The following is a 16797-nucleotide window of genomic DNA, read 5'->3' as shown; positions in this document are numbered from 1 at the left end:
GGAAAAAATCACTCAAATCATTCAAAAAATTTTCGGCTTTTCATAAACAACAAAATTACACGAGCTTTTCGATTATCATCTTCTAACTAACAGGTATGAAAACAACTGTAAATATGCTTACAACTAAATACCAATCAACATTTTACTCCAATAGTTTACTTGGACAAAACAGCTCAAAATGTCTTTTCCCTGTTGCGGTTGCTGCGGCTCTTATGGTTGCCCGACTGGCCCTTGTGGCCCCTGCGGTCCGTGTGGACCATGCCGACCAGGCGGACCGTGCCAACCTTGCGGACCATGTGGCCCATGTAGCCCCTGCGGACCATGTGGCCCATGCAGCCCCTGCGGCCCATGTGGAACATGTGGACCTTGCTGCGGACCGTCGTCATGCAGTCCGTGCTCACCTTGCGGTCCGTGCGGACCTTGTGGTCCCTGCTGTAGCCCGTGCGGTCCGTGTATAACGCGCGGTCCATGCGGCCCTTGTGGTACGTGCGGACCCTGCTGCAATCCATACCCGGGCTGCTGTGCGTTCGGTTGCCCGTGCTCCAAATGCCCGAACCCATGCCGCTATCTGAAACCAAAATACTAAATAGTAAGGTAACGCTTGCTGGGCAACTGTGGAGTACAAACCTTGGGACTGTGTGTACAGAGGCGGGATTGTTGCCGAACGAGTTAGTAGAAATATGGAGACACTTGGGTTGGAAATAGAATTTCAAATGCAACAAGCGCTGACAAGTAATGGCGATCATTGGACAGCGAGTCGATCAAGCGGTTACATAATAGATTTCAAAGAATGCGTCTGCAATTGCCATGTGTCGTTTTGTTCATTTGATATTTTGTATGAAGATATAAGAGAATAAAAAGAGTACACCTTGCAAAGGTAGATTGAAAATTAAAAATCACCGAGTAACTGCATTAATTGTCAAAGATGATCATTTTTAATTCATAAAATTTCAAAAATTCCGAAGGTAAACAACACCTCATTGGCACGGATAATTTTTTTGTTAGAAATTTCTGCGCTAACTAAAAACGTGAGTAATTCGTGACATACGGCAAATAGTTTTTAATTATTCCCAATTGCTTATTTTTCGTAGACTTCAGCCCTCACCTAATGCAGTGCCCTTGCTGGTGCTATCGACCGACTCCTTGTGGTCCTTATGGCCCCTTCGGTCCATGGGGTTGTATAGGACCATGCGGTGCCATAGGTCCATGCACGCCTTGTGGTGCGCCGTGGGGTTCGTGTCAGCCGTGTGGCAGTTCGTGTTACGGCTCTTCGTGTTATGGGCGTAGATGTTGTTAAAGCAAGTTACCAATGCAAACGAGCGCACGCAGCAAAGCAAGCAGATGAAGATTAATGAAGAAACGCAGCGTCGATTTGGGCAATGAATTGGGTGAATTCCAATGGCAAGTGTATTTCGTTATAAACATGTGAACTGCAAGGTGAAAGGCACAAAAATCATATAAAAATATTTAAATATAAAATATCATTTTTTAATTTTTGAGATTTTGTAAATAAAAGTGTGCAAAATACTCAAAAACATAAACGTACTGAGTTTTGTTTTGAGGAGGAAAATCTTTTCTGAAGACTTTGCAGAGTTGCTTTTTGCGTAGCCAGTGACAAGAGAACAATGTTAAACGTCTTTGGTTTTCTTGGGCTAAAGATTTTTTCGAAATATTTTTTATATAATCCCGACTGTTTCATTACTTTATCACACCAAGTTAGGTAGATCCGAATTTAAAATAGAATACATACATTTTCGAATCTAGATACGGAATGGGGCCCTAGAATATTCGATTTAATTTGTCTAGTTGTAGATTCTGCCGTCCTTGTTACGAGCTAATCGTCCAATTAACAATAAGGTTAGGTTAAAAGATCGCTCCCTCTCTTATACAGCTGAGTCCGTTGTTGTACCCAAAAAAACTCCTATTTAATAGATCATGAGATCCTTACAAATCAATAGAGCGCTTTTAGCCGATAACAGCCGAACATAAAACTACCATTTTCATGGAAAAGTAAAAAAGGCAGAAACCAAACTACAAGCCTTCGAATGAAAGATCCTAAGAAAAATCTTTGGAGTAGTAAAAGATAATGACAAGTGGCGTGTAAGGTACAAGAATGAACTAGATCAGCTTATACAAGGTGAAAATGTCATACGCTTTATCAAATTGCAGTAATGGCAAGGGACGACAAAAAAACGTAGGCGCAAATTGTAGAGGTCACATTCATTGCTAAAGCAAGAGGAAGACAGCGATCAAAACGGATTGACGAACTCAAAGAAACTTGGCATATAACGGGTTCTTTAATAAGCACGCCACAAAAGTAGACCGAAGGGGCAACATACTGCGTTACATTTTTCCCGTTCTTTCTACCGACATTTCTCTTCAGTAAAGTTTGCCATTTCATCATAGAAAGATATACGTTCCAACAACGAAAAATTTATTTTATTTCTGTTTTAATTTACTATCGAAACTCGGTACGGCATTCCAAAGGTACTTCATCAGTCAACATTGCATCCCGAACAAATTACAGTTTGGTGCGGTTTATTGTCCGGCGGCATTATTGGGCCGTACTTCTTCCATTACCTACGTTACCGCTCAATGATAACCGAACACTTTTGGCCCGAATTGGATGACATGGACTTGGACAATATAAGGTTTCAACAGGAAGACGCCACAAGCCATACAGCGAGTTTCACAATCAATTTATTGAAAACCAATTTGGTGAACGTGTTATCTCACGAAATGGCCCAGTCAATTGGCCGCCTCGGTCGTGCGATATGACGGCGTTAGACTATTTCCGGTGGCGCTACGTCAAGTCTATGGTCTATGCCAACAAGCCAGTAACGATTGATATCTATGTTAAAGCATCGCAACTCTTCTAACCATATTTCGTCATATCTCAAGTCATTCTACCAATTTTATACAATCTCATTTCGCATCAACTTATCTTACGCCATCCTTGTAAACCTCATCTTTTTCCATCTTATCTTTATTATTATGACTTCAACTTATTCAACTCTTCTCTCAGTTTCGGTTGTCTAGCAGTTTACCTCATTAAAACTCATTTTGTCATGTCTCGTCTTATAGTCTAATCGTTCACGTTATCTCATCTCATATCACCACATCGAAGTACATCTGATTTCGACTGATTCCCTCATGGTCAGCTTTAATATATCATCTATCTTATCTGTCCTTTTCTCAAACTCACTAAACCCTTTATCTACCCTCATTTTTCTTCGTTTAATGGATTTCCCTTAGGTTATTAAGAAAGGCTCATGAACGACGCATAGACCTGTTTTGATCCTTAGCGATGCCAGTGGGATCGGAGTTCATGAGATGTAGTCATCCTTCAGGATGCCAGCGCTTCACTTGAGTTTAAACAGGTTCTGCGGCCTCACTACCGATACATCTTCCAGTTTCTTAAATCGTGTGACCACAAGAGCTGCTACATCGGTCGCCTGGTGCCCTGCTCTTGGCATTTCTGCAGTCATCTTCATCACCATGCCTGCTGACGTGTGCCGCCACCAGACTGTGATGTCAATGAGCATTAGAATCATGTTCCCACAGTCTTTTCTATTTATAATGCGTAGGAACTTTGTGTATTTTGATCTTTCGTTTTGCACACGACTTTTTCAGTACTGAATCCTGATAGATCATTCCATTGAAATTTAACTTTTCTTGCCATGCTCTTGTCCAGATTGTCGTAAAGGTATGGGCTTAGCAATGCCGGTTACATTACTGGATGACAGGTGTACATCACTATTAGCAGTTTCGCCCACTATGTCATTGCCGGCGATGCCTTTGTGACATGGGGCTCAGTAGAAGTGAAGTCGCTTGTTTCTGGCGACCTGGCACTTCTGGCCGATATGCGAACCGAGATTACTGCCTTGATTGCTGCTTGTCTGTCAACGTAGTTATGAATTGAGAAGTTATCTACTGAAGCATTATAGGCGAGCTCCTCTGCCTTTCCCAATAGCAAAGATCTCTGCTTCAAATATACTGCAGTGGTCCGGCAGCTTAAAAGGCTGTCATATATCTGAATGTGGACAAAATATTCCCGCACCATCCCCCATTTTCGAGCCATCCGTTAAGATATTTCATGCGTTGTGCGCAGCAAGGTTGCCCTTACGAAATCCCATGACGGCATTCTAAAGTTTTCCCGGCCTTTCTCGTAAATGTGATGATTATAACATCTGAATACGAATAGATACGCTTCAAATAGCATTCGATCAAAATCGGTCCGAGGAGGACTTGATATTAAACTTTTACTTAATAGTTCTTAAGCAAACTGTAGCTTGTTTTACTAAGGATCTAAGAAACAAAGATCCTTTAAGTAAAGGTTAAAACTTGTTTTTGCAATTCACTATAACAATTATAAATAAAAGATGTACATTGAAATAAATTTCACTTGAAATTTTAAGTTTTCAGTCATACCAAAATTTTCGTCAGGAAGAAAGGCCACAAAAGAGTTTTCGTTTGTAACTTTTTTGTTTCGCAGGAATTTCTAAACTAAGTTGTAAGTAAAACCTCCATTTGTAATGTTGAACAGACTCTTTAAATTAATTTCTACAGCTTTAAGAAATCGTGCGACGATGTGTTATTCCTGCTGTAGCTCATATTCCTGCTGCTCGCCCCGCTGTGGGCCATGCAGACCATGCGGGCCATGTGGCCCTTGCGGACCATGTGGTCCCTGCGGACCTTGCCGGCCATGCTGTGCACCGTGTGGACCGAGCGGATCATATGGCTCATGTCTTGATTGTCGTAAGCCCTGTGGTGAGTCAAATATTTGTCGACCCACAGGATGTTTCTATTTCGGCTGAGATACCATCGTCGCGAACACGAGTCATAGGAAGTGTGTTTGCGAGCCATCTGCGTCTAGTGCGTCCATTGTTGGCGGCAGCACCGAACGTTTTGAAATTTTTGCAAGAATAAATGTTACAGGAAAAACGAATACACGACAAACACACATTGTGCTGAGTGAAGTTGATGTGTTGTAAACACGAAAATTGGCCAATAAACATACACACGTTTTGACATCAATAAAATGAGATGGCTTTCGTGTTTTTTTTTTAGTGGTAATGGTAGAAATTTGAATACTTCGTATGACCCAGGGCGTATGTTTTCTTTCCGAGGCTTCAAATTTCCGTTGAAGTACTTGATGATCATTTCGAACCAAATGAGATTCAATACGTAAAAGAAATTCATTTCCCGAAAATAACGTTCTAGCGAAATATTCAAGCTCCGTCTGCCAATAGAAATTCTCTCAAAATCCGTTTGCCACTATGCGAGTGCCTAATTTTAGCTGGATATAGTTGACCCCACGAGGCACTAGAAGGGTAATTGTGTATAATATGTAGTTACTCTTTATGGCTTCGTTTATATTAATTATTTTTTCCACTGAGAGTTCTATGGTCGGACAAAAACATGTCCGACGATTGCAACCTAAGAGTGCTTTGCTTAATCCACAAAGGAGGACCCCACAATCTGCGCCAATTACCATGGGATAATCGAGCGTAGTGTGTGAAAGACTGAAAGGTACCGTCAACAAACTGATTGGACCTTGTCAGTATGGCTTTAGAAAAATCTATTATCGACCAGACCACCATGCCTCAAATCTTAGAAATTACCGGGAAAAGGAATATCGATACATGCCATTTTTAAAGCCGACTTCGGCAGCAAGAAAAGGCACTGCCTCTATGCCGCTATGTCTAAACTTAGTATCCCCAGAAAACTAATACGGCTGCGTAAGCTGACATTGAGCAACACCAAAAGCTCCGTCAGGATCGGAAAGGGCATCTTCGAGACGTTCGATACCAAGCGAGTTTTCAGACTTGATACTTTTTCAATGTATTGCTGGTGCAAATAATACGAGCTGCAGAGCTAAAAGAGAAAGGTTATGCTGAAGATTTATTGTCCTTTGCGTATTGACAGCAGCGTGTACCGCAGGCGATGACACGATGAGCTGTACAAGTTATACGACGATATTGACATCGTTCAGCGAATTAAGACACAGCGGCTGCGCTGGCTGATATTGTCCGGATGGAAAAGAACACTCCAACTTTGAGGGTTTTTGACACAGTACCCGTCAGTGGCAGCTGAGAAAGAGGAAGACCTTATGGATAGCATTTGTAAAGTGAGGAAGGATCTGGCTGCACTTGGCATCTCGACTTGGGGCCAAATAGCGAAAATAAAAAACTAGAGCGCTGTTGTTTTTCTTGGCTACAAACGCGTAAGCGGACCCTACGCTAGTAAAAAAGAAGAAGAATAGAGTTCGTGGTAGTTTCCATGCAGTTGTAGTTTATGTACTTATATTATAATCGCTTGTTGGAGAATTTAGTATCGTAAGCTCTTTAGTGAGCAAGCTGATAATTTAAATATAACCCTAATCTAAATATGTTAGATCTATTTCGTTATGTCGGAATCAGAGGCTCTTCAAGTATTAGTTACAAGCTCACACAAGAGTTTCACCCTTTCCTCAGAAACCGACAAAGACTCGGTACTGATTTAAGTTTCGGAAGACATACTCAGAAGCAAAATACACATAACAGCTCATATTAGTTCTTACTTCATAAATAAAATACCAAAATTGTCAAGAAAATTATCGTTCGATGAATGGATCAAGAATGACATGGCCACCGATCCCGATTTCCATATGAATGGGTACGTTTATAAAAAAAATTGTCGCATTTGGAGTGATGATTGTTGGGTCGCCTTTCGATCCTAAAAATTCACTTTTTAATGTGCTCTATGCGCAAAGGGAATTGCTGGCCCATATGTCTTCAAAGTCGGCCGTGATGTTAAATCAATGGGGAACTCTATGGTGTCATATTAAAGACTGCGTGAATTGGAGGATGTTGATGTGCACGACCTTTGTTTCCAACAAGACGGTGTTACATACCTTACAGACAACGTAGCAATCAATTTATTTTAGGAAACTTCTCGAAGTGTGCTTATCTCGCGCCGAGAGTTAGTGGCGTGGCTGCAAACATCGTGCGATTTAACACGGTTGGAATATATTTTGTGAGGTTATGTGAAGTCACTTATCTACGTAAATAAGCCTGAGACCACTGACTCCTTGGAAGTAAATATATAGCGCCTTATTGCTGACAATACAGTCCGAGTTGCTGCAAAAAATGGTCGGAAAACACACCCCTTACCAGTTGATCAAATTTGACGCGGTCTAAGAAAAAAATACGTATCACGGATTTTTCCATAACTCTTTATTATCGCTTTCCAAATAGGCTCCATTGAAGCCAATACAAGTCTGCTAACGCTTAGTTAAATTTTCCATACTCTGATTGTAAGCCTTGGCTGGGATGGCTTGGAGTGCTTTCAGTAAATTTCATTTTTTTTTTCGGCTCATTTTTGTTTAGAAGTCAGCATCCTCAAGTAGGTAATGATAAGTTTGATGCATGTGGGATTCTCAAGCGATGGCTTTTGCGACCTTTACTCGAACTCGTTTTTTGCTAAAGATTCATATCTTCTGGTACGAGTCTGGCATTGATACGCTTCATACCCAAAACATTAACCAAAATGTGTTGAGTCGATTCTCAAGAGATGTTGAGATTTTCTGCTGTCTCCCTGATGCCTACACAACCATTTTCAAGCAGAGTTTCTCTAACTTTTATGATGTTATTGTCATCAGAGCGGTGGTTGGACAATGCGCTTGAGACAATGAGGTAACTTTACAAGCTTTACTGAAAGCTTTGTGCATTTAAGTGGCAAAGTCATCGCTTGCTTGTGTTCATGATACAATAAACTCGCCAAAACATTTCTGCAATATTTTCAACGGTTCCGTAGCCGTGATTTCATTGAAAATAAGAATTTTCAAGCAAACTCATTTTTCAGGTTTTTTTTTTCATGGTAAAAATCGTCTGACAAACACTTTATTTGAGCTAGTCAGAGTCAATTCGAAGCAAATGGTATACAGAGATGGTGTCGCCTTAATAGTTATACAAACCTGTGATCCATCTGAAGATAGTTATGTACGCTTTTACTTGCAGAGACGTATTATAAACGTTCTCTGTTACTTGTTTACGTCCCTTACCGACCTCAAACTTTTCGCTGAGCTTTCAATAATGAGCTTTTTATAGCAAACCCTTTCATAAAATAAAACTTTGACCATACCTACAAACTTACACAAGAGCAAAAATGGAGACTTAAGTGCAAAAGCGCAACTACTAAAAGCTCTGCCTGGCTTATCTGCTTTAAATGCACTAAAATCAAATTTAAAAATTGCAACTGATTAGACAGACAATGAGCGCTAAGCCGCTAGTCTCAAAGGGCAAACCACTTAGTGCAGTTTACGAACGCCTCTTGAGGTGCAAACATACCGAAACTAAATATTTTTCAAAACCAGCAGAGAACCAGTTATGTTCAGCATATTTTTAGCGCTAAGCCTCAGCCTTTTGGCGGCCGCTTACTACTGGTTGCGCCAGCATTTTAGCTTTTGGGAAAGGCGTCGCGTGCCACACATACCATCCACACTGATTGTGGGCAACATTTTCGATCTACTCCGTTATCGTTGCTGTTTCGGCGAACAATTTGAGCGGCTCTACAATCATGAAGCCGCCAGCGGTCAAGACTTTGTGGGCATACATGTGCTGCATAATCATGCGCTGCTGCTGCGTGACCCTGCGCTTATCAAGCGTGTACTGGTAAGCGATTTCAGCGCGTTTGCGAGCCGCTTCGAACGCAGTGACCCGGTAGGCGATGCCATGGGCTCGTTGAATTTATTCTTTGCGGAATACGATGTATGGAAGGAGATACATAATATCTTCTCGCCGCTGTTTGCTCATGGCAAGGTGAAGCAAATGTATCCGCTGCTGCAAGAGGTTTGTCTTAGCACCTTGAAAAGTTCTCAAAAAGTTAACTATAATAACCATTAAACTCCATTAAAGATTGGCGGTAAGCTGGAGACGCATATGAACGCTTGGAACTTTACAGCTGACGATGCGTGCGCGGCGATCGTTGAGGTAAAGGAGTTGTGTGCGCTCTTCACCACCGACATCATATCCTCACTCGAGTTCGGCATCGCAGCTAACAGTTTGGCGAATCCGCAAGCTGAATTCCGACGCATGTGCGTTGAAGTGAATGAGCCACGTCTCTGGCGTCTACTACATCTCTTTACCATATTCTTCGTGCCGGAGCGGGTCCGGCTCGTACGCGCACATCTTTACTCAGCAGAGTATGAGAAATTCATGCGTACCTCCATCGAGTATGCGATTGCGGACCGCATGCGTACTGGCAACCAACGCAACGATCTCATCGATATATTTATCGCGCTGAAGCGTCAAGCTGCCAACGGCGCAAAGGACAGCGTACTGAACCAACCTGATTTCTTTGTAGCACAGGCCGCTTTCTTGTTACTAGCTGGCTTCGACACGTCCTCCTCGACAATCACATTCACGCTCTATGAACTCGCCAAGCATCCCGAGTTGCAGCAGCGTTTGCGCGCCGAGCTGCGTGAGGCGTTGCTGAAATGTGGTGGCGCGCTTGATTATGACACGATTTCTAGTGAGCTGGCATACATGCGCATGGTCGTCGATGAGGTGCTGCGTTTGTATCCCGCCACTTCATTTTTGGATCGTCGCTGTACCGCTGAGCAAGGCTACTTGCTGGAGCAAACAAGCGGCAACTATCGTATACCGAAAGGCATGCCGTTATATATTTCGGTGCTCGCTTTACATCGTGATGCACGGGTGCGTTTATCGGCTTTGTCTTAAAGCTTTGTTATAAATAGTTTCTACTTCCTTGCAGTACTGGCCGCGACCGCTCGAGTTTGATCCGGAGCGCTTCTCACCTGAAAACCGCAAACTACATGCACCGATGAGTTATTTGCCCTTTGGTGCCGGTCCACGCGGCTGTATTGGCACTTTATTGGGTTTGCTGGAAGTTAAAACGGGACTTGTGCATATTTTGAAGAATTTTCGTGTGGAGACTTGCGACTCGACTTTGCCAGAAATGAAATTCGAGGAGACAGCCTTCGTTTTGGCGCCGAAGGGTGGCGTTTATTTGCGTTTTGTGAAGGATAAAATTTACTGATGGCAATAAATGTGTTATTTGAGCAGTTAAAAATTGTTTGTTAAGATAAGTTAAATTCAACTAGTCTTATATGAAGCCATTTCTACCACGTTGATAACTTTCTTCTAATATTCCTAATTTGGTTGGCACTTATGAACGATATAACTGATACAAAGTCTCACTAAAAACAAATCCTTATTTCGATATGTTTCTTCCTATACCGCTAACCGCGATCTACATTTCACCATCGCTTAAGATCCAGAATGAAACGCGTGTCTTTTAATACTTCACACCGTATAACAAAGTCACTTCAGAAGTGAGTATGCAGCAAAGTCGTCCTCGTGGACTCGTGGAGTCCAATATTCCAAGTATTTGTTCTGTTAAACTTTCCTTCTACTGTGAGTCTTGACTTATTTAGTAGTACTTCGGTTGTAAAAATTGCTGGCGCGAAACAGATATTGGACCCGTCAGGAGTCAAACGGTAAATAATGTATAGTACTTGGCGTTTTGCGGCGTCTAGGTGAACGATAGAATTTTTGTGGATAGAAAATTAATGAATTTTTCTCCAGGATAATGCACCGTATTTGTAAGGTTTGGCTTTCTGTGACTTATTTCTGTTTTCGGATTTGAAAAATCTGTTTTGCGGAACGCGTTCTGAATCTACTGCAGACATTAAAATAGATTCGATGAAGGCACTGGAGACAACCTGGTCTAGTCAGGGCACGGTCCAGGGTTCGCAACGATTCCGCTTGTTTCGAAAATCAAAATTTGAAATAAATTCTTTGTTCGATATTTTTATCTATTTTATTTTAAAAATCGGAATGGACTTCTGCGGTGTACCAACTTAAGCAGCTGCTGTAAAAAAACTGGTAGAATCTTGTTGCGATTCTGTACTTACCATGACAATCGCTGTTGTGTGCTGCGTAGAGTGAAGTGACACCTACCGTCGGAGTTTTGACATCATCGAGCGAAATGTTGAGGTGCAATCTGTACTCCTATATCCAGTTTGTAAATAGTAGGCTGTGGATTTAGCAGGATAGAGTTTTAGGCTTCTTGCAGAGAAAGTTATAGGACGGCGTTCACTGGTGCGATTCCCAAAACATCCGGTTCTACGATACTAAAATTGAACCGGATTTTATTCGGCCATATATAACCCTATTTGAATCAGAAAGTTTAAGGTCAACTTTTAGTTATGAAACGTCGCATTCTCTACCTTAAGCATTTGTGTTTGTCCTCTATATTATACCTGCTGATCCAAGTAGATGTACCTTTTTCAATAGCCTTTTTTTGACAGATCACCCGTGAGTCTTTTCATGTTATTTTTGATCAGTATTGTTTGGCATTTCATCGTGGAAAGACTTACGCCTGAACAACGTTTACAAATCGCTCAACTTTTTTATGAAAATTCACGTTCTGGTCAACATAATCGGTTTACTGTGCGTACTATTCGCAACACCATCACCCATCTTGAGGTACAGCATTCATTATTAGAAAATACAAGGTGCGTTCCGTAGTAAACAGGATTTAAAAAAACAAAAAACAGAACAAATGTTTTTTTTCGGCAAAATCAATTTATTTTATTCAAAATAGTCTCCTTCTGCTTCAATACAGCTTTTTACACGGACTAAAAGTATGTCGAACGAGTATTTTAGCTCGTTGGCCGGTATGGCCGCCAGTATGCCGGTGAAAGCCTTTTGAATGGCCGCTACGTCTGAATAACGCTTTCCTTTCATGAGCAAATGCATTTTTCCGAAAGGGAAGAAGTCGCACGGTGCCATATCAAGTGAATACGGGGAGTGGTTAATGGTTAAAACGTGATTTTTGGTCAAATAATCAGACACAAGCGTCGATCGATGAGACGGCGCATTATCGAGCAACAGCTCATTCGAAGCTCATTTTCGCACCGATTGCACAAACATACTGACACTTAAAACGCAATAATTTCACTTCCAATCTATGAAATGTCACTGGACAAGGGGCGCTAGATAGAGCTTGTAAAAGAACTGAAGCCGCTCGACCTTCCCAAGTGACATCGTCGAGTTCGAGTAAAATTTTGTTCAGCGTTAAGGCTCATTTCTGGCGCAAAGGGTAACAAGGAAAATTGTCACATTTGGGACGAAGAGCAACCAAAAGAGATTCAAGAGCTGTCATTTCATCAAGAATAAAACTACAGTTTGGCGGAGTTTGTAGGCCGGTGGAATCATCGGTCCATATTTCTGCAAAAATTATGCCGATGAGAGCGTAACCATCAATGGTTATCGCGCCGTGATAACCGACTATTTGATGCCTGAGATTGAAGCTCGTGATCTCGGCGACATTTGGTTTCAACAATACGACGCGACTTCCCACACATCGCATCAATCAATGGATTTATTGAGAAAACACTTTAGTGAGCAGATAATTTCACGTTTTAGGCCGGTCGATTGGCTACCAAGATCGTGTCATATCACACCGTTAAACTTTTTCTTGTGGAGATATGTAAAGCCTTAAGTGTTTGTGGACAACTCTGCTGTGATTCAGGCCTTGGAGCAAAACATCACGCATGTCATTTGCCAGTTACCAGTCGAAATGCTTGACCGAGGCATCGAAATTGGACGCAACGGATGGACCATCCGTGGCCAACATTTGACAAAGATTATTTTCAAAAATTAAATGCCAATTAATGTTCTTTCGAATGTTAATAAACATTCTCCATTAAATTTGAAGTTTTTGTATGTTTTCTTCAAAACAGTTAGAAATGGATCATCCTTACTCTACTAATAGTAGATCACATAGAAAAAACAACAACAATTAAATTTCACATTATTTTTTATTATTATTGACTACAAATGACCACATTTAGCAACTGCCTCAAAAATACTGAATAAAATGTGTGGAAAATTCGTAAATTCAAAATAAATAGCATAAAACGCCGATTACATAATAATAATGAAGTTCAGCGCGTTTTTTTATTAAAAACAAAAATTATTGTTAAACCAAAGAAATGCTTTGAGTCAAGTTGAATTGCTGAGAGTGAAAGCGGCTGATGGATTGGCTGATGGCGAGTGTGATGTGTTGATGAGCATGTGGCAACGCGTTTTTAAAGCAAATATTACAACAAAAAAGTGTCGCATACACACACGTTCATATATAGGTATGTGTGTATGTTTGTATGTATGTTTGGTGGCTTAAAAATTTGCTTTCTTAGACAATTCTTTTTTATACAAATTATTATCTGTAATTGCTGTAATTAATTATATGCGTCTATATTTTTGTTGTATTTGTAAACAAATTTGAAAGTGGTATTTAATTAATTAAATTATTTACGGTAATTTAATTTGTAATTTTTTATTAATTTAACTTTACATACATATTTATTTACTCACAATTTTTGTTTATGTCAAATTTCATTAATGTAATCTTTATTATAATTATTTAATATAATTATTATATATATTTAATTATTATTATATGTATTTATGTATGTATGTATTTTAAAAGGCTAACTACGTCTAACAACTAAATATTATAATTGATATTTTTTAGGCTTAATAATTCTTGTTTCTCCATCAATTAGTTAAATAATTAATTATATTTTATAATCAAACAATTCACTTATATGCCTTTAATTAATATTTATAATTATGCAGATTTTTTTTTTTATTAATTTTTTATGTTTATAGTTTATCGAAGAGCAGCATATTAACTAAACACAATCATTATATAATTTACACAGATAAACACGCACAATTTTCATTTTCATTAATTTGTGTTTTTGTTTTTTGCATTTTTGTTGGTTTTCAAGAACTAGGCAGGATTAATACATATGTAAATATACATGTATACGTGTTTATATACTAGTTCTAAATAGTTCAACGCATACATATATGCACTAATATACATATATACTAGAAGTAGGTAGATAAAAGTAAACCGCAACAAGTGAACCAACAAGTACTTATACGAAAATAATGCGCAAGTGTGTGTATGTGTGGTAAAATTGGGATGAGGTGGCTGGTAGGAGAACATAAAGACAGTTGTGGGTGAGAAAATGAGGTTTTATGGATGGGAGGGAGGTGCAAGGACTTGTTATGCAGGAAGATTAATATAATGGCTAATACAGTTTTTTGCAAAATTTTGTAAAAAAAAACAATTAAAAAATTAAAAAAAAAAACAATTAAAAATTAAAAAAAAAAATATAAATAAAAAAATTAAAAAGTATTTCGTGAGAAAAATTTATAAAAACAAAATTATTTGAAAAAAATTGTACTAAAAACAATTTTTGTAAGAAATTTTGTTAAAAATTAGTTTTGTAAAAAACATTAAAAAAAAAACAGTTAGAAAATTTAATGAAAAAAAAATATTTGTAAGAAATATTACTAAAAAATTTAATAAAAATTCTATTAATACAATTTTTGTAAGAAAAATTAATAAAAAACTAAATTATTTTTGTAAGAAAACTTTAGAAAAAATGTTTTCTAAACTATATTATACAATATTTAAAACACGTTTTGAAGCTGAACGCAAAAGACAACATTGTAGAGAAAAAATTTTTTAGAAGAATTAATAAAAAAAAATTTTAATATATGTATAAGAATAATTAATAAAAAAAATTATAAAATATATAAGAATAATTTATAAGAACAATTAATAAAAAAGAAATTTTGTAAGAGAACTTGAAAAAAAATATTTTCTCAACTATATTATAGAATATTAAGAAACATGTTTTGAAGAAAAATGCTAAAAATATATTTTTTACAAAAATAAAAAAAGAGTTTTGTAAGTAAAATTAATAAAAAAAAAATTATTTGTAGCAATATTAGTAAAAAAATTTTAAGAAAATTTGACAAAAATATTTTTGTGGTAAGCTTCAAAAAAAAAGAAAGTAATTTTGCAGGAAAGATTAATAATAAATAAATTTTTTTTCTAGTAAAATTAATGAAAAAAATTAATATTAAAAAAATGATAAATAAGTTTTTATAAACTATATTATACAGATAACTCTCTAAATTTGTTGCAGAATTGTGTAAGAAATCCAAAAAAAAATTATTTTAAGTAAAATTAGTAGTTAAAATAAAAAAAAAATTAATAAAAAAAAAAAAAATAATAAAAAAATAAAAAAAATTAATAAAAACCGGTTTGTAATAGAAATTAATATAAACCTGTTTTTAAGAAAAATTAATGAATAAATATTTTGTGGGAAAGACTAAATTAAATTATATAAAAAATATTATTTTAAATTATATATATTTTTATATAATGGAAAATATATTTTATAAGAATAATTTAAAAAAATTTTAAGGAAAAATTAACCAAAAGAAAATATTTTTTAAGAAATATTACTAAAAAAATATACATATGTATGTATGTATGTATGTATATGTAAAATATGAATTATTCAGCTTTCGGAATTATTTTTAGTACTTTTTATACAGTCAGGCACTGAAGGGCTTAAAAACAACAAAAAAAAAATTAATTTTTAATTTAATTTAATTAAAAATTAATTTTATCATAAATTATTTAATTTAATTATCTTTGCAATCATAAATTAATTTAATTTAATAATTAAATATATAATTTTTTTCAATTTGTATATTATTTGAAAATTATTTTTTTAATTTAAACATTATAGATAAAGCTAGATCTTTATTACTTCTGTACAGCCAAGCGCTAAAGTAAGCATAAATACAAATATTGAAGAGCTGAAAATTCACAAAAAATCATTTACTTTAATTTTATTTTTGAATTTAAGAATTTTTTTTAATTGAATTTTTTTTTTTAAATCTTGAAGTATTAAGCTTCAGCGAGTTACTTTTAGCACTAACTATACAAACAAGGACTTAAATATGCATACAGAAATATTAGAAACCCCTAAAAGTTTTTAATAATTTTTTCTTTTATTCAAAAAAATATACTTTTCTAATTCAATAAAAAATATTTTAAGCTATTTATTTTAGAACTATTTATACAAACAAGCCCTGCTAACAAATTTTAATAATTTTTTTAATTCAAAAAATAATTTTTTAATTCAATAAGACTATTTTTAAGCTTGAGTTTAAGTTTTAAAACAGCAAATTTTGATAATAAATATTTTATAACAAAAATTTATTCTTAAGCAACTCTAAAAAACTTTGTGGTGCACATACTTCAGCGACTGACTGTATATTTGCATGGATATAAGACAAAAAATATAATAATAATGAATAAAAATAAAGCAAGAGATTGTAAAAAGTAATAAAATAAAATATATAGTTAAAATAAAGCACTAAAAATAAATTGAAGTATAATAAAAAATAGAAAATAATATATTTAATACAAAAAGGTATAAAACCACAACTATAACTACAATTAAAAATTGTTTCAGCTACAAAAAAGATACTACAACTACAAAAAAAGTGTTAAATAAATAAAAATGTACAAAAAACTAAGCATGAAACAGTAAAAATTGGGTTTGAGCAGCAAACTGAAGGCGCATGCGCGTGGCAAAAATCAACAAAGTTGGCTGGAATACGCCTAATGTCCATAATCGCGTCGAAAATATACATATTTTTGCTTATTTAGTTAAGCTAGTCCATTATTTTATTATAATTATTTGTTTTTTAAATTTCCCTAAGCGCAGCAGCTATATATACAAGCCTGTCTATGCAAGTAAGTTGGTTGCTGTTTAAAGTGACAGCATGCAAAATGAGCCTAACGGTCATGCGCAAGAACGTTTAAATTGTAAGCTGTAGTTGTACTCTTTTTCAAATAGTTGCAATACTAATGTTTTTTTAAATTTTTTAAACTTTATTTTTTAAT

The 16797-nt window shown here is 36.6% G+C and overlaps 2 protein-coding genes and 1 long non-coding RNA gene across 3 annotated transcripts; 2 read left to right on the top strand and 1 right to left on the bottom strand.

Annotated features, from left to right (window-relative positions):
• Positions 1–210: 210 nt before the first annotated feature.
• Positions 211–2979, bottom strand: LOC120768867 (pre-mRNA 3' end processing protein WDR33-like). Its single transcript, XM_040095622.1, has 2 exons — positions 2950–2979; positions 211–564 (listed from the first exon to the last, which is right to left on the bottom strand). The coding sequence occupies exons 1-2, from the start codon at positions 2977–2979 to the stop codon at positions 211–213; spliced, it is 384 nt and encodes a 127-aa protein (XP_039951556.1).
• Positions 2980–4403: 1424 nt separating this feature from the next.
• Positions 4404–5045, top strand: LOC120769767. Its single transcript, XR_005704883.1, has 2 exons — positions 4404–4513; positions 4570–5045. It is a non-coding gene; the product is annotated as an uncharacterized LOC120769767 (long non-coding RNA).
• A 3263-nt stretch (positions 5046–8308) lies between these two features.
• LOC120769764 (probable cytochrome P450 6t1) lies at positions 8309–10074 on the top strand. Its single transcript, XM_040096936.1, has 3 exons — positions 8309–8831; positions 8898–9698; positions 9757–10074. Exons 1-3 carry the CDS (start codon positions 8370–8372, stop codon positions 10039–10041), a joined length of 1548 nt encoding a protein of 515 aa, XP_039952870.1. The 5' UTR covers positions 8309–8369; the 3' UTR covers positions 10042–10074.
• Positions 10075–16797: the final 6723 nt, after the last annotated feature.

This window comes from Bactrocera tryoni, chromosome 2 (assembly GCF_016617805.1).
Source record: "Bactrocera tryoni isolate S06 chromosome 2, CSIRO_BtryS06_freeze2, whole genome shotgun sequence".
NCBI classification, from domain to species: Eukaryota; Metazoa; Arthropoda; class Insecta; order Diptera; family Tephritidae; genus Bactrocera; species Bactrocera tryoni.
This window is presented reverse-complemented; position numbering and strand designations above follow the sequence as displayed.